We start from the raw sequence: 24,900 nt of genomic DNA on the forward strand, positions 1-24,900 counted from the left end.
GTTTTATTTTTTTATAAGGGGCTTCTGCACTCTAAAGACAGGCAGTGATGTCCCTGTCTTGGAGTACCTTCAACCTGGCAACAAAGCTGGCAGGAAAGTTACTTCTTATTTCCCCTGAAAAAATGCTAATCCAGCACTTCAAGGTCAAAGTCAAGGACTGTTGCTCTGGGAGAATACAAGACTTCTTCCAAGTACTGTATCTGTCAAGCTCCACAACTTGAAGTGCCAGGTTGTTTGCTCAGAAAAACAGGTTGAACACAAGTAGTATATCCAGAGTTTGTTACACGAGAGTTGTTTGCATGGGCTGTATTTGCTTCCTCTTTGCTGCTATGATGGCTCAAAGTATCCATTCCTCATAATACTAAATTTTGTTGTAGTCTGTAATTTTGTGTTAAGATCACTTTTGCACAAGGATATTTTCACAACATTAGAAAAAAATGCACTCTGTTATTCAGGTGGAGAAAATGATTGGTGAGGTTCAGCATTGTCACAGCATGGAGCACTCCTTTTGGCAAATGAACCTTGCTGTGTCTGGCCTATACCCACCAGGTGTGAGATGTACAATTGAAATGGAGCAGGGCAGCTTTCCTGACAGTCCCACAAAGGGTGGAAGTGGTGGCTGCAGCTTATTTCACACAAAAAGTTGGTTTTTAGGGTTTTTTATCCCTGCTGTATCTTGAGGGAGCACAGCATGAAGAAGAGAGAAAGTGCTTGGTTTCTAAATCTGGTTCAACCTCTTCCAGCTTTATTCTTGGTTAGGGGGGTGCAGTAAATGCTCACAATATTTATGTTTAGCATAGCATTTCTTTTGTTCTGCTTTTAGTCAATATCAAGATTTATTAATCCCAGTATTCTATTGATCTAATTTTCATATCAATTAATAATTATCCTTTGGCTTAATTAATCTTGATCCTCACTCTGGTAAAAGTCAATATAAACCATCCAGGGCTTATAGGAAAACAAGTAAAGCACACTCCTAAACCACAAAATATATAGGTATGAAACAAAGTGGGCTGATGGCTAATAAGAGCCATGTTCCAGGTGAGTGCTCAGGCCTCTGGGCTGTGTATAAAACCAGCTGGAGTCACTACCTAGTACAGCCCTCCTGTGCTCCATTAGGTGGCTGCCTGAGTGGTGAGCTGGCTACAGTGAATGGTACAGAGAGACTCATATTTCCTTGCGTATGAAATGACTGCTGAAGTCCTGCAGTGCATTTTCTAACAAGTTGAAAGTAGATCTGTGGATTCCACTTCAAGCATTAGAATGCCTGTAAATTCATTCATTAATTAAATGCTTTTAATTAGGGCGATCTCATAGCTCCTGTAACCTAAGACCAGGACAGACAAGAAATGAAGGGATGAATGCAGTAGTTTCTCACCTAATGCATTCTGGCTGGCAAATAAAATCTTGAGTTTAGGAAAACAAGGGATTGTTTTTTTCCCCTTCAAATCTTTCTCAGCATTTCACAGAAAAAAAAAAAAAAGAGATAAGATGTGACAAGACACTGAATTGGGTCAAATGTAAGTGTAAAGATATTATTGCTATTGTAAGATATTATGCTATTAGATGCATTAGTTTGTCACTGGCAGTGGTTCCACCAATAGTGCTCTCTTTGCTATTACTTTTATTCAAGTGTACATGTGATATATTTATGCACTGATTTTCTTTAGTGGTAGAAAATGCTTTCTTTAGTAATACAGAGGAAATATATGCAGATAACATGAACTGAAGAAACACTCCTAGAACTGAAGAAACACTCCTAGAAGTTTTAGTTTTGAAACCTCTTTGGAGAAGCCTGCAAACAAAAAAACAGGAGATAGCACTCTGAATTCATACACTGTTCTCATCACAAATACCAGTTGTGATAATAGGGTGGTTTTCCTGTTTAATTAGATAATAATTGACTCAGGAACTGAAATCTCAATTCCTAAACAATGCAGATAATCACAGAGGCAGCTGTAAATGTGAGTCTGTGCTTATTCCATTTCAGAAATTTCAAATACCTCTCTTGTGCAATGAAAGGAAGTTGAAAAGATTTTTGAAAATTGTTCTTTAGTACTTTAAGAAATGTTACAACCTGTGCTCATATTATTTGGTATCCTTTTGCTATTCAGCAGGAAATCTAGAAGGAAAGACTGTGATATTTTTTTAAAGGAAATTTTTGGTGGTAATCACGTTACTGAACAAGATTTCAGTTAATGTATAACACCTCTTTTCCACTTGGATGATCTGGTCTGTGCTTCTAAGAAGTGTAACCACAGAATTTGCACGCCATGGAGAGCCAGAGTCCAGAGAGGTATTTGCAAGCAGTCTTTGCAGCTGGCTTGGTCCTGTGTTAATCTGGGATAGCTTGCTGAGCTAAATCATCCCAATTTCAGCTATTCCTGGACGTTAAAATTGTCAAGAAATCCAAAATAAGCGATTGCCCTGAAATACCTTGATAATGTCATATCTATGCGCGATTGTGTGAGTGTGAAGAATTTCATCTCTTTTAACACATCAACTTTTGTCCCAGATTTGGTGCCTAGGTAATGAGACTCGATTTCATATCAACAAAACAGTAGATGCAGCCATTCGGTCTGTAGTAATAGGTGGCCTATATCCAGGTATCCAGTACCGCGTGGAAGTTGCTGCAAGCACCAGTGCAGGTGTGGGAGTAAAAAGTGACCCACAACCCATAATAATTGGTAAGTGATTCTCTGGTCTGTTGTTTTGTTTTGCCTGTTTTATTCTCTCAGAAATGCTTTCATAAATCGCTTCTGGAAGCAGAAAAATCCATGGAGCAAAGGGCGAGATTTGACTAGGGCTGGTTAGTTAGCTTTTATGTGTCACTGCCTGATGATGTTTTGTCTTCTCTTCCTGCAGAATTCGTGCAGACAATGAAGGGAAATATGTTCCTGAGACATATGGGAAAATGCAGAATGCCTAGTGAAACTGATTTAATGTTTTGAGGGGTTTTTTTAAATGAATTTACCACTTCTGCAGGTTGACAGATTTATGGAACAAACAGCCCAAGCTCCCTTTTCCTTGTGTTAAAATGACTGTAATATTGCCTTACTCATTCCGTTGGTGCCTAAGGCACTATTTACTGTTGTTTTCTGAATGTTTAAAGTCAGTGTTTCTCAGGTATCCCAAGCAGACAAGTTTCCTCTGCCAAAGAAAAAGTGGTCTCTAGACCAAATAGAGAAGTAAATGTAGCACTTGTTTTAGGAAAGGCAGCCACAGAAACACCAAAGAAAAGAGGGGAAAACAGATTTCTAGAAGTGAAAGCAAGAAATTGATTTTTGATAATGCAAGAAACCCACGAACTCTTTTTCTTATTTCACTGAGGAGTCCATCTCACTAGGCACTAAATACCAGCATGAGGCACTTACTCCAGTAAAGCACAATAAGTGTGTTGTGTTTTGAATACGAGTGGCCTTGTGTCATTTAATGTGTAGTGAGTTATACTTGCACCAAAGGTCTTGGCTGGATAATTCCCAGAGTTCTTCATGACATTTATTTGTTCCTTAAATGATCCCAAAATATCTGCTTCAACAAATTTGTCTGGTGACATCTTTGCACATTAAGATTAATTTGCATAAAAAGTAGAGGAGAGTAGTTTCTGTTTGGGTTATATTTCTGTTCTCATTTCTGTTCTCTTTTGGAGCCCAAAACTGGATGTGTCTATTACATATATGGTCTGTATCTCCCTTTTCTTTAGGTCTTATTTTGCAATTGATTAGGAATTTCTTGCAGTTGTTTCTCAGACTATAATTTCCTTGATAAATGTAAGAGTGTTTAAGTGATACCATTTCTGTAAAACTTGAGTTGGTACCACTCAATGTTTGAATGGGAATCAAAATCATAAAACATGAAAATTATTCTTTCAAGTAAATTAAAAAAAAGGTACATGGATTAAAAATGAGCTCATGAATAAACCTAAAAACATCATAATGAATGGAAAAACATTATTGAGTTATTGTATTATAATGGAGTTCTATAGGTCTGGTGCTTAACTATACCATTTAAACAGCTTGCAAACAGAATGAACGACTCCAGAAATGCTGAATTATGGAGATAGCAGATCAGTGGTGCAGAAGAGTTAAATTGTGTTTCTAAGCAGTACGACTTCCATTGTCATAAAATACAGAGTGCAGTGTATAAAAAAAAGATGTTATTTTTAAATACAGGGTTCATTCTTCTAAGCAGTTTTTTGTGGGTTTGGGTTTTTTTTTGGAGGGGGGGGTGGTTTGTTTTTTTTTCTGAAAATAACTGATTTTCATGGTGGATAATCAACTACTGACCTCTCTGGGTTATTTTAGATAACAGACCTGTGGCAATCCAAAAAATAAAAACAGGAGAATAGGGAGCAGTAGGAAGTATATTATTCCTTTAGGTAGAAATTGTCTCCATGTTACAGGAGTCTTGTGGCTATATTTGAAGCAGGATGTTGAAAAATTCTCTGAAAGACTCAAAAAGAATCAAGAATAAAACTTTTATGATCGCTAACGATATGCTAAAAACATTCAATTGGAAATAGAAGAAATAAAATTGGAGATAAGGGCAATGTTGGTTAATGCTATAGCTATTATTACTCTTCATCGGCTGGCCTGCACACTCTTACATTCCATCATTGGCATAATAATATGAGGAACAGCTGCAAACTTTCACAGTAATAGGTACAATCGAATCTGATGTGTCTAATTAATTTTTGGTCCGACAAATTAGTTTTGTTCTTCATTACTCTCCAATGGGAGGAAGACATTATATTTCATTATGTTTTTGTCTTCAGGAACAATGGAGCGTTACAGGTCGCACACTTCCCTTGTCTATGTTCTAATTAGCTGAACTGACAGCATTGTTACAGAACCACCTGCACTATATGAAATAGTACACTGGTACCTCGGATGACATATTTATTACTTCTGCTTAAATATTATATAAAGAAGTACAAAACTAATGCCGTTTGTTTCCCCATCCCCCAACAATTATATTAATTTTATCCAAAGTCAGTGGGTAACATTCATCTAGCTCCATTTATTTTTCCATCATCAAATTCACAAAGCATATGTTATTTTGACATTTAAATGAATTATTACTTTTGCAGTTGTAATTGCTAGGCACAGAAGGGTAAGAGCAAACAGCCAGACTGCAAACTTTAGAAAGTAATTTGGAGAGAGATTGTATCTTCCCCTAGAAGAAAGGCAGAGCATACAGTCCACTGAAACCTCTCTCCAGGCTCTTTGCAGTTTGCTCTCATGCCCTCCATTTTCAAAAGATTGTTTTCTGATCTGGGAGAAGACAGGATCCTCAGATGTCTCTGGAGGCTTTAGTGAGAAGAACTCGCTCTTGAATCCAGGAGCATCCACTCCCAAAGCTGTGTCTGCAAAGCACTTCCCTGCCTGCTCTTCTCCTTGGTAGTGTGGCTGCCTCTGAAGCAGTGCCAACACTACCTGTCTCCTCACTGTCCCACAGCTTTGGCCTCTCCTCCAAAGGGCACAGAAATTAACTGCAAGTTAATGGTAATTAGAGCAACTCCAACTCCCATGCTGATTTCTACTAGAAAATTGATTTTGTGTCTGGAAGAGCATGCCATGGAGAGCACCTTTCTATTAGTTTTACTGTCAGCACTGGGTGCACCTATGGATTGGTTCCATGGGCAGAAAACCTATGGAAAATCAGATAAAGGAGCCACTGCTGCCTCCTTTCTTTCCTTGCCCCAGCTGCTCACTCAGTTTCATTGTCTCTTACTGCATCAGGCCTGGAAACCATTGGGCCTTTGGCAGTGGCAAGACAAACACATTTTGTTGGTTTACTGCAGTGTTCAACCACCTTTATGTGTGTGATAGACTCTAACAACTGAGAATCATAGTGTTTGCATCTTCTTTGTCTCAGTAGAGTAGCTTCTCTTGCAAATTTTCAGCGTGCATACAGGCATCTGGTAATACTGCATAACCATTTCAAGGACTGAGCTATATAAATGCTTTTACTGGAAGTGATGGATAATCTTTCATGAATTTCAAAACTGCAGATGTGGGTAGCTTATATAAAATATACAATTTTTTTAAATTTTTTTTTTTAGAAAAATATGTTCTGCATTTCCTAATTTTATAACTAACTATTTTTGACAATTTGAAAGTGCTGGCCCTAGAACTGGATGCTTCAGCATTTCCTGGATTTCCATTCAGATTTTTATGAGCATTTGTTTTCAAGCCAAATGCCAAACTTTTTCTTTCAGAAAAGTTCCCTTTTAGAGAAAGAGGGGCAAAAAACCAATGGGACCGTCTACTGGAATTTACAGTTTTCTACTGTAATATACAATTTATGATCCTATAGAGTAATTTTTTATTCATGTCACTTTAATTAGCATGCCAAGTAACAATTATTTCTTGCAGGCTGATGTTAAGAATTTGTCATGCATATTCTAGGTGAAAAAAATAGCATCTGTTGCTGTGATTGTTTAGTGCTTACAATTAACTGTGCAATTTTCTGCTTTGTGTCAAAGATGGTACACTTAGAATTTGTATGAACTGTTTTCCTCTTGAAATAATTGCTGGAAAATGCATCTTTGCCCCAGTGGAAAGTACATTTATTTTATTGTTTATTTCAAATTTGGAGACCAGCATTCAGGGAAAACAAATGAGTTAAGTAAGAATTTTTGGCCTGCTTCTGATGTTGTGGCATATTTTGTATTTGGATGAATCATTTGGAAAAAGCTATTTATTGATTGCTTGATTTATTTATTTTTGTTAGCTTCCTGTGATCCACGTTCTCATTATTGTATTCTGTCTATAATTATGGAAAAACAAACTAACAAATATGAATATTGTTTAAAAAAAACCCTCTGGATTTGCATATATTATATTACTTGGGAGTGTGCTATAGGTCTGTCTTTGCAAATATATGTTTGCAAAATGGCTATGGATTTACTCTCTAGAAACACTAAGTTTCTTGTGTGCATTGCTGCTTCTTAAAGTTATTCTGCTGTGGGTAATTCTTTTGAGCCCCATGACTATTCTTTGAAAATTTGAATTTGTAGTATTGGTTCCTCTGTGTGTTACATAAATACTAACCACCCAATAACCACACTCCATTCAATTTCTCTTGTGCAGGAGGTCGTAATGAAGTTGTCATCACCGAAAATAACAACAGCATAACTGAGCAAATCACTGATGTGGTCAAGCAGCCTGCCTTTATAGCTGGCATTGGTGGTGCCTGTTGGGTCATTCTGATGGGTTTCAGCATCTGGCTGTACTGGAGAAGAAAGAAGAGGAAGGGGCTCAGCAATTATGCTGGTAAGAGCAGTGGCTTTATTACCGTCTCACCAGGTGCTATCCTGAAAAGAACAGGGGCTACTAAACCTACTTAAAAACCACATTGAACTTACAGCAAAAGTGTCCTGGGTGACTTTTGCGTGCTTGTTTTAAATGTATGCTGTGAAATTGCTGGTGTATGAGAAGCTTCAAATGCATTGCTCGGTAACACATTTCATCATTATCATAAGGCGGTATTTTTACATCTCCAGCACGGCTAGCATTAAAACAAAGAGGATTAATTGTTCCTCTTGCTTCTTGCTCAAGGAGGCACTCTGTTGGCAGTGCAGCATCATTTGTATGTTCAAATATGAGTTAGTCTAGACCCTTACAAGGAAAGTTAAAGAGTACTTGTCTTCTACTTCTTCATTCCTGTGCATTTCCATGTCTCTGAAGCCATGTGCATGGGAAATAAATGAAGGTACTTAACCAGTGACTTCGTGCCTGTAGCTGGAAGAGTGATGTATTAGAGAAGTGTGGTCAAAATTTACCTAAGGCAAAAGCCATAAAAAGTTTTGTCTTGGAGGTAGAACATCTTGGAATGTTCTCTTTCATTAGATGTTTGCTCCAGTAATAAATTAGTTCTTGAAAACTACATTTGGAAGATTAAATACACTTGCCAAATGAAAATATTTTCATCTTTCCCCAACCTGTTTGTTTTGTGTATTACTCTGTTTTCAGGATTCTTGTGAATTTTTAGGAAGTAAGGTGAACTGTCATAAAATGGGTCACCCTGAAACCTAATTTAACACACAAAAAACCCCAGTTCTTCAAATATTGCAGTGGGTTCACTTGTAGTTTTTATTAATACCTAAAAAAAGATTTTCCCAGTTGAGGCCACAGCATATTTAATGTTGACATTATATCACACTAAAGTTACACAAGTGCCCTTCTATTTACAAGTTAGCTCATGCAAACCCAAGGAGTCATGTTCCCTAAATAACTTGCCAAAAACCCACAATCAGTGACAGCCAAACCATCCTCAGTTCAGCTTAACCATCATCAGACTCCTCAGGGTCCTGATTGGGCTCACTAAACCAGCAGGAAACTATTCCATGTTGGTTTTCAAGCCTTCCTGCTGGATTTGTTTTCTACTGGCTTAGTGAAAGGTCAAGAAGACATCAGAGAAGCAGTGGAAAGAGAGGAAGGAGAGACCAGTGGCTTTTGGATCTTCTTGGTTTTTGTGGAACCTCACTTTGTGTCACCACATGACCTGTGCCATTCATGGGTTGTGCTTTTTGCCAAGGTGTTTTTTTTCTTTCCTTTAGTAGCAGTAACTTTTAATCTCTGAGAGGTGGGGTAGTGTTAATTGAGAAACTACATGTGCTTATATGAAATATCATTCTAGATCCCAAGATTTTTCATACTAGAGACAGCTGTGCTGTTATACCTCTTGGGAAATAGTCCTACCTAAAGCTTTGAACAAAAGCTGAGACCAGACTTTCTTTTTAAAAAGGATAATTATTATTCCTGGATGTGAGTTGGCATTTTGGGGTGAGGGAGAATTGAGAGCAGTCTTTTATAACTCAAAGAATATAGCTGTAAATAATTATAAACAGCATGTCGTGCAACTCATTCCTTCTCATGACATTTGCTGCATCTAAGTGTGGTGTGAGCATTGACTTCATCATGAAATTGTGTATGCTTTCAGCAAGGAAAGTAGATAACAGATCATGCTTCAAAGTTCATCTTAATATTTACAACTTGGGGAGCAGCATGTCCACACAGAAAGTCTTCAAATGTGGCTGTCAAAATTCACTGCTCATCTTTCCAACCATCATTTCTCATTGGCTGCTGGCTGGATAGTGCTTTAAGCTCAGCTGTTATGTCCTGCTTATGATATTCAACCCCAAGTGAGTAATTTCCAGAGGAAGCTCGTGCCCTGCGATTAGCACTTCTTGTCAGGGTGTGTAACTCACAATGTGTTTGCTTTCTTGTTTTGCAGTTCAGTCCTTCACCTTCACCCCTGCAGGTACTGTCCATTAGTCTGTCTCTTACCTCACCAACACATCATTACAAGCATTAGCTGTCGAAGTGTTTATGAACATGTGAGATATGCAGAATCAAAACCAAATACAAGGAGAAATACTCTGGCTGCCTATGTGTGATTAAATGTAGCATTCATTCCCCTTCTGATTCCAGGGAAGAGTAAAATCTACCCCCATTAATGTCTCTGTCACTATAATTCTGCATACTTACCCATCTAACTCTCTGAAATGCAGTTTTGAAAGTAATTTGCAGGACCAGATGCTTGAATTACCTTAACATAAACAAGCATTATTCATATATAACTGAATTTTGATTTTAAAGCTTAAACAGTTTTGCAGATCTAAGTGGAGAAATGGAACTTTCTTCTGCTTTAGCTCTTAATTGTGTTTGCCTTACCATGAGGTGTTCAGACCTATAAACAATCTAGTCACTAACTGATGCATTCATTGCCTTTATAGAGTTTTTGAAATTGAAACATTTGCTTTTTTTTTCTTACTACCCAGCTCAAAGCTGGTACCCTGTTTTTCTTATGTTTAACAAAGATAGCATACGGTAGATTTTTATCATAAGCATGATTAAAGATATGTGAAGGATAAACAAAGTGTGGCTGAAACAGCAGGTTGCAAACAGCTTATTCAACATATGGATAGCCAGGAAAAATAGAGTATACAATTAATAGTAATAATTAATACAAACAATTATCTTCTGCTCTCATACTTAACCTCCAGATTTAGAAACTCAGAAATAATTGTACTTCAGTGTTACAGTGTAAAAGGCTGATAAATCTCAGCATTTTCCAGCAGAAGTCTGTAAAGTTTTTTTGGATATAGTTTGGCCCCTCAGTTGCCTTTGCCACAGGTGTCTCCTCATGCTCAGTAGCTGCTCGCTCACTCTTGCTTGTCTTCAGCCACAGCTTCTGTGTTCAGCTTAGCAGGAGAGAGCAGGTGACCAAAGGTGGTGGTGTCTACCTCAGGAGCCCATGACATTATAAGAGAGAAATGTCCTTGTGAAAAAGCTCGGGAGGCTCAGGATTGCTCCCCTAGCTTCCAGGCAGATTTGCTCAGGTTAGTGTAAGCTATGGCACAACACATCTCACCCTAAACAATTTACTGGCTTTTCTTTGTGTTGCAATATAGGATTTTTTCCAAAATTAAATAATACATCTTTGCATTTGGTTCCTATGACTATGCTACTGTCAGCTGTCTTGAGCTGTGGTGAGTTTTCACCTTTGTGTTTGTAGCACACATTGGCATCACACAGGGTTGTGCTGGAGCCACAGGGACTGTGCATGATTTAGTGCTGCTGATCTACATGTGCTGGGCAACTGGGATATGTCAGAGGCACTGCCAAAAATGTGCCTTTTTAAAAGCAGTTTTGACATCTTGTGGACTTCGCAGAACTGTTCTATTTTCTGGCCTAGAGTAACTTTTAAATATGTTGAGAGCCTAAGTCCTCCAGTAGTAGAGTAAAAAAAAATTATAAAAATGTCTTCCTTATGACAGAGCATAGTCCATGTTTCTCATCTTTAGACCCAGAATTACATAGCAAACTGTGTTAATTCTCTAATATTTGCATTTGCCCTTGATCATATCATTTTGAAAAACATACCCATGCTTGTGGAGGTTTGACACACACAACTGTGTGTTGATCCATTCAAAGTTATGATTCATAAACAGTTTGGGTTTAGATACAATTATTTAGACAGTGATATGTAGCTTTCAGAATCTCCTCAGAGACAGCTGTCAGTGAATTTTTACTAAAGATGAATTTATCCTACTATACTCAGATTTTAGAAGGTGCATACTTTTTTTCAGTCATCTGCTTTAAATTCTTCCTTCAGAGAGTTGCAGAGCATGTAGATTTGACTTTGTGATAGAGAATTGAATCTATTCGTGGAACATTTATCTATTTTATTTCACACACAGAAAAAAAATTCCCTGTTATTTCTCATGTGAATATTTTTTGTTTTGTTTTTCTTCAGCTGTGTTTGCCTATGTGTAGAACATAGAACACTAAAAATCATTTAAAAGTCCCAATCCTGCAGTTTTATAATTACTGGCTAAAAAGGTTCTTTCAGGTCATTTTCAGATTATGGGGCATTCACTGGGACCATTTGTTATTTGTATGCTTTTATTAGGCTCCTAAGATATACAATTTCTGCTTTGTGACTAAACAACTACAACATGTGTAGGAGAAGAGCAAACAGCAAATGTCAGGCAGTCGGTAACGATTTGTGTCAGAGAAGAATAACTGATTGAGTTAAATACCCTAAGCTTTCTGTCTTTGTGAACATTTTCATAAGCACTGATCAATGGCTCTGATGGTCACAAATAAAGTGACCTTGATAATCATAGCTAAATATTTTAGTTATTTTCAGTTGAACTGACTCCAGTAGTTGCTGAGCCACAATTCTGTACATCACCATTCTTCCACTAACCTTTCCCCCATCAAGATTCTCAGTAATGTCAGTGCTACAAAACATAAAATTTAGCCAGTATGTTGGTTAAATTGCTATTGGTAAGTAGTAGTGTATCATCTGCCACTGTACAAGAGCTCTGCATTTTTGTGACCATGACATACTCTCAGCAAAACCAGCTCTGGCACAGAGACACTAAATGCAATTGTTACCCCTTTTCAACCATCTCTATTGTAATATAAAGAATGTATTTGGTCTTTCTTTTGTAACTTTCTGTGAAAGCTAGAGTACTGCTGCACTGGGTTTGTTTGGTTTGGGGCTTTTTTCATTTGTTTTCGTTTTTTGTTTGTTTGGGGTTGTGTTTCTCTTTTTTGTTTTTATGGCTACACTTTACTCAGATTGCCTGGATATAAACACACACTGTGGGCTTCCATGTGATGCAAAGATACATGGCACAAAAGAGATGTCTGACCACTTCTTGTATAACAGATGGATTATTTCAATACTGTGTTACAGTAACAGAACACAATTTGTTTATTTTATACTGGCAGTTGCAAGTCTCTTTTCACATTTTGGTGAAAAGCATGGAATCCATTTGTAGGAAAAAAAAGAGAAATTTCATTTGTCTGCTTATCTTTCCTGTGCCCTAAAACTTGTTGTGCCAGTACCCACTCACCTGAATATTCAGGTGTTTTCAAGTGTCTGGGCCATCAGTCATGCAAAAAAAGTAAACATGTATTTTAACTTAGGAGCAGGTAAGCTTGTTTAGTGACTAGTGCTCCTTGGGATTAAAGATTTCATGAAACTCAGTAAGCAGAAAGCAAATTAAGAATAGATAGAGAATCATGGAATGCTACACATTTTATGTGCAACTCCTGAAACTGTTAAATGAGGATAAACCATATGACAGAATCATCCAAAGGTAGACAGAAGATTTGATGGAATTTTTATGTGCTGATTATCTGTTCTGAGTTAATGCTTATTAAAAGAGGATTAATCTACATTCATATTTGAGGAACAGCTTATCAGTAAAAGGAATGAGACTTGGCTGGCAGCATTAAAGTTTTCATTTGCAGTAGGAAAATGTGGCCTACTAGAGATAGGCACACAGAAAGCTTTCTAAAGCTTTCCAAAGCTTCCTTGCCTCAGAATGTCAACTTACTATACATTCATATTTTTCCAGTTCTAGCAGGCATGAAGATTAAGTTTAACCTTGTCAGATAATATTAGTAAATGGTTTTGGTACCTCCTTATATATTTAATAAAAAGCATGTGAAAAGCTCCTTAACATATGCTGTTTTTCATACAAATATATACAATATAATTTCCTGAAATATTTATGCATTTAAAATGCACTTTGGATTATATTTCTGCATTTTTACAGTCCTTGAAGTATAAGCTGGTGGGGATTCCTTCAAAATCTCTCTATGCAGAGGTTATTTTTTCATCATCTTTTGAAAACCAATCTCATCCCTGCAGGTCTTCAGCCTTTCTAAGAACATGTATCAGATGCAAAGACTGCTGAAAGAGCTTTTTTGCTTCCTTGGTGATAAAAAGCAAGGGAGATGGGTGGGTCAGTGATAGGGACATCCTTCCCTTCCTCCTCTTATATTGCCCCTTGAAATTGCTCTGCTGCTTTTTGAAGTGGAGACAGGATGAATAAAGCCAGCTGTCTGTGTGTTTTATTTTTACAGTGACATCCACAAGTCTGCATTGCATTAAGTATGCTCCTATTCAGGCGTTTAGACTTGTTTTGTAATTGCAGAAATCAAACGGCAGGCAAAAATGCTGACAAAAGGTATGGCAGGAATGATAAACATAGTGCTTGTGTTGGCAGCCTGACCATATCTTCTGTTGTTAGCTGTCTTGCCTTTCACAACATTCATGCTAAAAGAAAGGCACCTTCTCTATCCAGCTTTAGGTAGCCCATTTATGGATGACATCAGGAATATGGGGTTTTTTTAGCATCCCCATGACGTGGCCACACTTCAAGAGGAATTTTGGCAAGCTTGGTTGATATTCCAAAGCCTTTTCCGCCAAGCATATTAAATAAATAAAATCCTTTCTTGTTTGTTTTATCATTGAGAGTATAACCAGGCATACATTGGTGTATGGGGTGAAGGGTAAATGAAAGAACCTGTATTCTTTCCCTGCTCCATATACATCACATAAACCAGGCTGGGTCTTCCCCAGGAAAAACAATGTCACTACAAGATGAACCTTTCTTCTAAAAATGGTGCTTCTATTGGGAGGGCATAAGCTTATTTAACACAGAAATTAAATAAATAAAAAAACCAGAACCAAAACAGAACAAACAAAAAAACAAACAAAAAAACAAGCAAAAAAAGCCAAAAACAACAACAACAAAAAACAAACAAACAAAAACCAACCAAACAAACAAAAAACCCAAAACCAACCAAACAAAAAAAAACCAACGAGGAAACAGTTCCTACCTCCAGGACACACGGATGAAAAAGGAACAAATTCTGTGATCCTTGTTTTTTTCTCAACCATCTCCTATGCCACAGCCAACCTGCAGCAATTATGGCTCAAGTAAAGAGGTTTCTCTGTCATATCTTGTTGATACATTTCTCACAGCATATGTAGGAGTTTTTCCATGCCTGCCTGCACAGAAAATAAAATATTTGGGCCAAACATTACTAATACCTCCTACTAACTCCTCCATTTTAGCTTTGCTTTATAAAGGTACACAGGGATATAAATATTTTGCAGAGCACAAATATCTGTTGAGGTTTTTTTCTGTCCATATGGCATGCACATTTAAAATCTCATACACCTGTATGTTACACAAGTGGTGAAAAAATTACTTCAAAATACTTTTTGGTAGGTGACAGTCTAAACAAGAGCATTAATCCAAGCTGTTTTCAGAAAAGATGTTTTACTGCAATTCCCTTGTATCTCTAAACTTTATTTATAAAGGTTGTTACTGAACCTTTGTTTCTCATTTTCCCTTTTCCTTGTCACTTTGACAAATGCAGAAAGTTGGAGAAATCGAGTACTAAATTTGGAGGGGAGGAGGAGAAAGAAAACAGCATCTAATGTACTTTTGACCAAGATATTTGGAAACAAAGCCAGGCAGTACCCACATCTTTGCATATCCACATGTGATATGCACAGCACTTCAGATTATTCACTTTTGAGCAGTGAGTGATACAGTCATTTTTACAGCCTGGCAGATACCATGTGAATGAAAATAGCATTGCCTCCAAAATTAATTACCCACAATGTTTTACCATGTCTTGTTCTTCAAAGCAGACTTTTATTTAGTACTTTCCATACTTGCATTTTGATTTTCTTGTCATTAATTGGTTTGATTACACCCTTTCAAAATTCAGCTATTAACCATTTTGATGTGACATATGACTGCAGTGATTTTCTGATATTGGTATTAGTCTGCTATGCAGTGAAGGGTAATTAATCACCCTACTATTCTTCCAGCAGAGCTTCCAGAGGGGCCAGTTTTGTCCCTCTGCTGAAAGTAGACTGTGAAATTACCCTAGGAGTTAATAAAGTAACAAGGATTCTATAAGGTAGCAGAAGAGTTTTCCCAGTGGCTTTATGTCATTGCTTATTTTTGTAATGAACACAGAATTTCTATTGGGTGTAGCAATTTTTCCTGTTTAAAATAGAGTATAGGAAAAAGCCTAATCCTGAGTTAGGGTAGTTTGGACTAATATTTGGAAAATCTTGCAAATACTCTGGGAGCCATTATTTAATTATGGGAATGCCTGTCTTACAAAGGTAAATAGTATTTTCAAACGAAGGCCTATTTTAGATTAAGCTGGCCACAAACTCTTCCATTCCTCACTGAAATTCAAACCCTCATCTTGTCAGGGGCCTGTAAGGATGCAGGTGTCCAGAACACTGGCATAATTTAACATTCTGCCTTATCTATGCCTGACAATAAATAATGGGATATTGCCACTGAGAAACAGAATAGTCTGTTGGCTTTCATTCAAAATATTTGCCAGTTTCAAAAAGGATCATCAAATGTTGTCAATTAGCGTCTGACCAGTAATGTGGGTTTACCTATATTGCCCTGAAATGTAATCCTGTTAATAAGATAGATAAGGGAGAGGCTGGTTTTTGTCAAACACCCGTGAATGGAGACATAAAAACAATTGTATGCCTCTGATTATGTCCTTGGCATTCCCCATGGGTGGAAGACTGGAAACACTTTCTCTTCCCAGCCTGTATGCATTTATATGGGAGTGCTAGTTTTTAAACCGTACTTCTGATGGAAAAGGTGCAGCTGGATGCTTTTTTCCATCCCTTCAGCTGTAATAGAGCTGCCACCTCTTTGTGTTTGTCCTGGGAAATGGCATATTTGTGTGGTGACATTATATTCCTGCATTACAACATGATGTTATTAACTCACTGGCGCAATGTCATTATGTACTGAAGCAGAAGCATGCCAAGAAAACAATTTCATCCCATGGCTCAGTTTTGCAACGCAAAGTCACAGGAAGGGGCCTGTGGTGAATTCAGGCCTTTTGCCCAGGGGGCTGCTTTGCCTTGCAAGGTGCAGAGTGAGGGGCTGCCAATCGGTAATGAGCAGTGAAATCTGAAATGAACGGACATGCTGATGTGCTTGAGCCTTTTCTTATCATTTCTATATTATATTATGGGATGATGCCAAGAGGCCTCCAACCTCAGACACTGAGCAGTTTGAATTATTACTTTTAATTATTACTAATCAATTTTTCCCTCTCTTATATGTGTGTGTGTATGTTTGTTTGTTTTGTTTTTCTGACCAAAACAGTCACTTTCCAAAGAGGAGATGGAGGACTAATGAGCAATGGAAGGTATGTTTCTTTATATACAGGTCTTTCCACTGTTTATTTTTAAAATAAGGGATCTGAAAACTGCTATAGGTGATGCACTTGGGTCATGTCCCATCATTGGGAAGACTGATAGCACTAGGAGGAGTTAAGTAGCTTACCACAAGGTTTAATGACCTATCTGTTGTGCACTTTGGAGGAATCAAGCCCAGATGTTTCATATCTCCCAGATGTCCTGAAAGAAATGAGTAGTAAATATCACGAAGAATGTGTTCATTTGTTACTGGGATGTTTATTGCATTAATTAGACATTAGCAAATGAAGTTGCTGTTGTTTAAGACTCCTTATTGGCTCCCCCTAAATTGCTGTGAGTGAACAATTACACTTAATCGATCACGAAATAAATGATTCATGGATGATGAATAGGCTGTAGATTGATAGGACTGGATTCCACAACTTTGGCTACTCAATTGAAATTGATAAAAGCTGATAACGGGCCCATATATCCTCATCTATTTTCCCTTTGCCAATATGGAGATTGTAATTAGGCCCTGGTAATAACTTCCAATCTCCTGTTTAATCAATATTTTAGCAAAAAGAGATTAGGCCTAATGAGAGGGAGTAGATGTGGCAAGAATGCGGCTGGGTCTTCTTATTGCCGTTTCCATGGAAACCGATGTTTCTCTTAGGGATTGTTCCAGGCAGGGGTCTATAATGTTCAATGATCGGAGATGTTGCTCCAACTTCATGAGTGCTTTAATAACCTAGGAACACTGCAGAACTGCGGATGGCTTTTTGTTTTCGTTTGGGAGAAAAGGGTGTCTGCAGCAAATGATTTGTTTTCCCTGCTAAACACAAACACAAACAATCCACCTGCCTTGCTAAGTGTCTGTTTATCCTGGGGTGAGAGAGACACGGCGCCTTATGGCCTTATGGAGCCTTCTCTTTCACCATGCTCACTGCTTCATGCTGCTCTCAGAGATGGGAATTCCAGGGGTATAAAAGCCGTGCAGTAGTGGCACACAGAGATAGCTGTGGACTTCCCATTAATCCTACTCAAACCTGTTTGCCTCTAAACCATCCAAGAGTGCTCAAAGAAAGAGTTACCAGCCTGTAGATGACAGCCATGAATTTGGGATGCAAGGGAAGGAAGAAATAGTAGCCCAAAGTCCTGGAAATGGCTGATATGGAGCAATCAGTTTGAGTGATGGCTCCCTTGAGGTGGTAATTTATCATTCAGCCCTTGTGGAGGATCCCGTGATGGTGCTGCCTAACTCCTGTTTCACACAGACAACAGAGTTCATTTGGATTCTGGCAGAGTCACGACGGATGCCTAGTCCCACTTCTACTGACAAAGTTGATTTGTATATAACCTTAATTAACTGCTCAAGGTCTTTAAATCATCAAAGGCTATATAATTGTAATTTGAAATAAATTAAAGTCTCCTAAACTGTTAGTTACCTATGGTGTTAGAAGAACAGTGAAATAGCCTCTTCCATCACTACTTATCTCACAGATATTGTAATTTTAAATCTGTATATATATTTGTGTGTATATCTCTTTTTCTTATTCTGCTTCAGTCGACCAGGTCTGTTGAATGCCAGTGACCCCAGTTATCCTTGGCTTGCAGACTCGTGGCCTGCCACAAGTCTGCCAGTAAATAACAGCACTAGTGGACCCAATGATCTTGGGAATTTTGGTCGTGGAGGTAGGTTTCCTTTTATTAAGTCACCTTACATTATAAAATAGACTTCCATTAGTTATTGTCTGTGTTGTCTATTTTATCATTGTAGTTCTTTCTCTGTGTTTCTTTCTTTCTAGATTTGATTGAAAATTGACTTTAAAATGTTCCTTTTGCTTTGTCTCTTTTTACTTCTTTAAAATGTGTGTCTAGTTTGCAATTTGCCCTGCAGTGATGAGACAGGGTCTGCTGATAATGTCAGGAGAAATGTATTTGTGTGTCAACCTCATTCCCTTTTGTGTGGAGATGAGCAACCTGCTGTGCAGGGCAGTATAAGCAGGGATGGAGGATGCTCTCCATAAGAGAAGAGAACACAGGGGATGCAGGAAGGATGTTCCTTCAGCAGAGGGACAGGAGAACATTGCTGCTGTCACCTTACCCATCTTCTTCCTGCTGAGGGCCTGCTCTCTGACTCAACCATAATCTGTGAAGAAAACCTCAAAGGTCTTAATAACTTTCCTCTTCACTGGAGGAAATGATACACAAAAGGGAACTATTGAGATTTTTTAGGGGTTTGCCTCCATCTTGAGTTGAGAGAGCACCTTTGGGGGAATGAGGTAATGATGTATTATTGCAACAGTGAATCTTTAGAGGGATTATTTTCTTTCAAACATTTTTCACAAATGGGAATTTCAAGATGTATGGTTGGGATTTTTAAAAGTCATAGTAATATTCACATCTCTCTACCGTGTTACTTCCGTGGTTTCTGTGATAACACAGCTAATTCTTCATACTGGTGTCCAGGAGAAGACTTCCTAATGTAAATGAGTATATAAGTATTTTTAAGGCATAAATAGATAAACAAAAATCAAGACAATGCTATAGATAAAAAATGCATTAAAATGCAAGAAAAATCAATAAAACTGTCAAACTGATAACTGAGAAAAGAATTCAGTTTTGGACTGTACCAGAATCTGCTTCTGAATACCATCCCTCATATTGGTTATACATCCCCTTGCAAAACCTCTTGCCCATGATTTGTCCACTGTGACTTAAAATTACAACAAAAACACACTAGATTTATATTCTGTATAAAAATGTTGTAAAGTTCTTGACAAAAATATTTAAAAGTAAGCAAAACTTTTGATAATATTTACAAGACAACTGAATTTCTGCCAGCTTCTTTGTTGTGAATATCTTGAAAATAAAGCCCTTCAGTACTTTTCCATCTTTTCTTAAGCTCACATAATACAGAAAAATTACCATTTTCTTTTAGCATTTGGCTCTATATGACTCAAATTGAAAGCATTTTTTTAAACTTTTTGGCTTCAGTGTGGATGGGGCATAGGTCCAAATTCATGCAAGAGATCCAACAGTTACATTTCGAAATTCAGCAGCTTAATTCCACCCATGATCTTTACAGTTGAGCTAAAACTTCTATTCTGGCAGGTTTGGTATCATTTATCCCTATCTGTTTCGGCAGCTGAGATTAGATGTTTCCGCATTAAAGATGGATTAGAAGTATTTTAATGTGTAGAGATGGAATATTAACTATACAAGTAGAACTTGGGCCTCTTTTACTGATTAAAAGGTCTGTGATAATATAAAAGTTCTGTAAGAATTTTCAAAAGAGTAGGGTAGCAATCTATCACCCTGGAAACTCAGAAACTGAGGCAGGCAGTCCTACCATTTCCCTTAAGGGTGAGATCCATGTCATGTCCTAGAGAGGCATTTGAGAGCAAGGCTGAGAGAGGGAAGCAGGGATTAGGTTTGGAGTCACATAAGGGCACAAGATTGGTACTGTATCTCCTGAGGCAGCAAGAAAGAGCTTCCTTGCACAACTATTTCATCACTGTTTCATTTATCTCAAGAGTTACAAATAAAAGCTGGATTTTGGAGAGTTTTGGGGAAAGTATCCAGTGGGAAACGCATCCTCATATTTGGTCTGAAATGCACTGTGTGGTGTTTTTGCTATGACAACTTGCTGGGAAAATCACACTTGACTGTTACTGGGTGACTATGGCACTTTGTAAAATCACTGCTTAATAGCTCTTTGAATGCTTAATATATCCATCTCATTGAGGTCAAAAAAGTAAGCTGTGCTTGTACTGAAAATTCCCAGAATGTCTGGAGAACCTCAGCTTATCAGTAAGAGTGACTGAAAGTCCTTGGCTGGTGGGAAGCTATGCAACTTTCCTTTCAAGTGTGTGCACATGAATAGTTCTCCATTTTAAAATGACTGTGTAGAAATGATACCTCTTCAGTTGCCAGAAATATGCTCTAAAAGACAGATGTATGTCTGAGTACTTGAGAGATGAGCATTTTGCTAGTTTTTACTTCTTTGAGTCTTCAAATCCAACACAGACAGGTTGAGCTGGATTTACTTCACTTTATACATCAACAACAGAATTTATTTACTAAACTTCAAGCCATTATACTTTGACGAAACCAATTGTGGAAAGGAGAAATGTTCATATTGTGGATGAAATGTAAGAAAGACAGGACTGCACTTGTCTCTCACATCTCATGCTTATTTGAAAATAGATGGATTTTTGTTTGTGTACTGCTCCTGGAAAGCATATTGTGTATGTGCAGATAGTAACAACCTGATTTTGAAATATGGGCTGTAGTTTGCATTAATTGTAATTTTTTGCACTTGCAATTTATCTGCAGATACAAGTTAATACCATTAAGATCTTTTAAATACTTGATTGTGCCCATTTCCCTGCTGTATGCAAAACCAGATCATGCTGATAGACCCAAATCTAATCTCTCTTTCTGCAGTGTCTCTGCTGAGAATTTGTTATTGCCATATTTATTGTTAATACTATGTTGCTGCCCTGAGACTGAAGATGTTATTAGGGTCCATATTGAAATGTTCACTATTGCATATCTGAATGCAAAAGAAAATAGTTCTGTGAGCTAAATGTTCATCCCAGGAAAACAAAAAAAACACTAAACCCCAAACAAACCAAGAAAAACAAACAAACAAAAAACCAAACCAGTGGGAGGAGTCCATGGTGTCACATCTCATTGCTGGATGAGTCTCTGAGATAGTGAGAGAACAAGTGTATTCCCTGAAGTTGCACAAACCCCACGTTTGAGTCTGTAACTGAGCTTAAACCCTTGACCAGGTGCAGGAATTATCTTTCTTGTCTGGGGCTTAAGGTACATAAAAATGACTGTTATCCCTAAAATGGGATCTGAACATCCTCACTATAGGAATATGCATTATCTCAAGTATGATCTAACAGTTGGAACCCATAGCTGCCATCTGGCTGTAGAAAGAAAATGGCATATAAATGGAGCATTTTTTTACGGAAGCACAGTCTGGAATTGATTCAACTTTTCAGAGCCTAAATAAATTGTAAAAATAGTACCATTTGATATATTGACCTCTGAGAGAGCAGGAAGGAGGGTTATCTGCTGAGCTGGGGTTCTCCTTGGGACATCCTGCCAGTCATCATTAGATACTTCACACTTCACTAGTCTCAGTTTCTAGATCTAGTATTCCACCAGCAAAGGTCACTTCAGTGTTTAGTAAGGAGAGAGACTGCCAATCTGACTGATTAAAGATACAAATTTCAGTGTGGGATAGGGTTCAAAATATGGAGAAAATTCAGCAGATATTTAGTTAGATACGCTGTAATGGTTTTCAGGTGAATGTACTGGAGTTTTTGAACAAGTGGTTCTCAATTATCAACATTGCTTTGCCATTTTGAGGGATCACCTAAATGCCTTCAGAATAACAGATTTTCTTTCACATATCAGGAACAACTTCTTTTTGTCAGGTTTTTCTTTTCTGGAAAATAAGAAATGTACTAGGTAATGTCAAAAGGAAAATTAGATAAGCTGATGCACAAAGCTTCAAGGAAATCAAGGTGATGCCCTTAAAAAATTACTTTGAGAGTTTCTCTACATATTTGCTGGGCAAGTTCCCTCTGTGATTTGTAAATTCTCTCCTGTCATCATTTCCCTGAAGCCAAGACAGTTTCATTGGTTCTGACATAGAGCAAACAATTGAAAACATTCTTCAGTAGAGAAATACTTCAAACTTCACTTTCACAGTTGAAGGTATAGGAAAAAAAAAAAAAAAGATGGTTTTAGGCAGTGAGACGTGAAGGACAAGTGGTAGGCCTGTCACAGCTGCTGATAGCTTGGCGATGGTTGTACATCATCTTCCCTCCGTTGGCTCATGGACCTGTCTCAGCTGAAATGCAAACGTGCAAAATGACACGTTTATTTCTCATCCTAAACCTGGGTACTTTCAGGCTTCCCGTGCATCAATGATTTGTTTTCTTCCCCTATGTTCACCACAGATGTGCTGCCACCAGTGCCAGGGCAGGGAGATAAAACTGCCACCATGCTTTCTGATGGAGCCATTTACAGCAGCATCGACTTCACCACCAAAACCAGCTACAACAGCTCCAGCCAAATAACACAGGCCACGCCATATGCCACCACCCAGATCCTGCATTCCAACAGCATCCACGAGCTGGCTGTCGATTTACCAGATCCGCAGTGGAAAAGCTCAATTCAGCAAAAAAATGACCTCATGGGATTTGGTTACTCTCTCCCAGACCAAGGCAAAGGCAACAATGGTAATTACAGCTCTTATTTTCCAGAGCCCTTGGCTTTGTATACTGTATTGTCTGTGCATGAATTAGAAAATTTAGCTGTGTGAGACACTGTTCATATTGACCTGAACTAATGCTCGCACACCTTGCATGCCTGCTGAACCTCACATGATCACAGAATACTTTGCTCTGTGCTTTTAATGCTCTCTGTCCTGTGCTAATCACCGAGCCATCTGCCTTCCATTAGGCTAGGGTAGGTGTACCTTTAAAAACCACCGAGTTAAAACCTGCCACCCCACCCCATCTGCCCTTGACTTGCTAACTGCATGTGTGCATGTGCTTGTGCTGTCGACTAATCCCACGATGCCACTGTGACCTCTGCCGTTTAACCCTTAGCCTTGCTTTACATCCCTGACTACCGGGTGGCTGAGGGACTGGCTAATAGATTGCCACACAACCAGTCACAGGATTTCAGCACCACCAGCTCCCACAACAGCTCCGAAAGGAGTGGCAGCCTCTCAGGTTGGTTCCATCGCCGTGTGTAGGGGAGTGAGGGACGGAGGGGTGTTGGTGAGCGCCTCGCCGGGGAGGCAGAAGACCTCCCAGGCACCACTGGAGGATAACCATGAGAGTTCCTGCCCATCAGCAAACAATGTCACATGGCACTCTACTGAAAAAAAAGGCAGAACCTACTTGGAGATGACTGGAGAGTCCTTCCATGTGGTGCTTGTCTGTGTAACTGCCAGCCACTCCTTGTCACATCCTTTCCCTGACACAGTCTATGGAGCAAATGTATTTCTGCATCCATCCTCAGTTTTTTGCCTTCCCCACACTGAACTTCATGAGGTGATTAATATTTTTATTGAGTTGTTAGCAGATCCCCCACTCCCACGAGCTGTTTTTAAATGCTGTTCCTTGGTGAAACAGCTCGGAAATAATTGTAGGGCCCTGAAAGGTGACTAGGGTTTCAACAAATTGTGCCAAGTCTGCATACAAACAGGATGTAAATTTTATGTGTGTGCTGCATGTTCTATTGGAAACATGATGCATTTTCATGAGATGAAAATGATCATAGTACATGTGGTTGTGTATTATAGTTAAACACGCCTTTTTTCTTGATTTATTTAGTTTTGCTTCCTTGTTGCTTATGTTATGTATAGCTGTTGTTTTTTTGGGTTTTTTTGTCAAGACAAAAACTGAAAAGGCAGCAGTTAAAATGAAAATCTTTGATTTCACCCTTCTGAAATATGAGAGAGCTGAAGTGACTTAATTTTGATATTCATACTATGTCCTTTTGAATTTCCACTGTGAACTGGAGCAGTCATCACAGTAACAGACCAAACCTAGAAAAGGCTTCTTTATGTCAATTTAAATGACTATTCAAATTGAATCCTGAGATAAGAAGCCTATAATCATTGGCCCATGACTCAAATAGCCAAATGTGTTTGCAAGTCTCGTGTTCTCAAGGGGGAGCATTAGCTGATTTGTGTGAGACCAAGAAATAGGCTTATGGCATTGTCAGAGAGGTGTCTGGGAGCTGAGTTCATGCAATACTTCAAGAAAGGTTCTTGTACCTTGCATGTGAGATATATTGGCAAGTCTCTTAGGAAATCAGCTTGCTCCCCAGGCTACATGAAAATGCAGAAATTGCTGTGCTGAAGTACATAGATGTCAGATATCAGAGGGCACTATCACACTTTAGATATGTTGACAGCTACAGCTGCCTAAGAATTTTCTCAGAAAATAGGAAGAGTCATTGGAAAATGCTCATTGATCAAAAGCTGGACTTCGATCAAATATTTCAAGTGCAACATATTCTGTGTAGTGTTTCTCAGTCTGAAGTCAATTTTCTGATGACACAAGGAAACTTCGGGTTAGTCAGTCTGTCTATGGCCAGGGCACTCCAGTGGGCCAAGGCCTGGACCAAGGCAGCTCACAACTGGATGCCCCAAATCTCAGATGAGTATCAGATTATGGGACTGCAGAGTCAGTGTTTTGCTCTCCCTTGCCCACTAATTATGCCTTTGATACAGGATAATTATGTTTGTAATACACAAGAAACTGGGGGAGACCTTCAAATAGTCTGAACATTAGAGCATCAATGGAGTCAGAGACCGGCTTTGATTACGTAGTCCCCATC

At 38.4% G+C, this 24,900-nt stretch overlaps 1 protein-coding gene across 1 annotated transcript in view; it reads left to right on the forward strand.

Annotated features, from left to right (window-relative positions):
- Positions 1-24,900, forward strand: part of ROBO2 (roundabout guidance receptor 2) — a 1,017,279-nt gene that overhangs the window by 947,157 nt on the left and 45,222 nt on the right. Inside the window, exons 18-24 of the mRNA XM_085050027.1 lie at positions 2,516-2,687; positions 7,095-7,277; positions 9,241-9,267; positions 16,484-16,526; positions 18,083-18,210; positions 22,503-22,784; positions 23,157-23,282. Coding sequence (XP_084906153.1) covers positions 2,516-2,687; positions 7,095-7,277; positions 9,241-9,267; positions 16,484-16,526; positions 18,083-18,210; positions 22,503-22,784; positions 23,157-23,282 — 961 coding nt within the window. The remainder of the gene's footprint in view (positions 1-2,515; positions 2,688-7,094; positions 7,278-9,240; positions 9,268-16,483; positions 16,527-18,082; positions 18,211-22,502; positions 22,785-23,156; positions 23,283-24,900) is intronic.

Source organism: Lichenostomus cassidix, chromosome 1 (assembly GCF_008360975.1).
Source record: "Lichenostomus cassidix isolate B80296 chromosome 1, HeHo_3.0, whole genome shotgun sequence".
Taxonomy (NCBI): Eukaryota; Metazoa; Chordata; class Aves; order Passeriformes; family Meliphagidae; genus Lichenostomus; species Lichenostomus cassidix.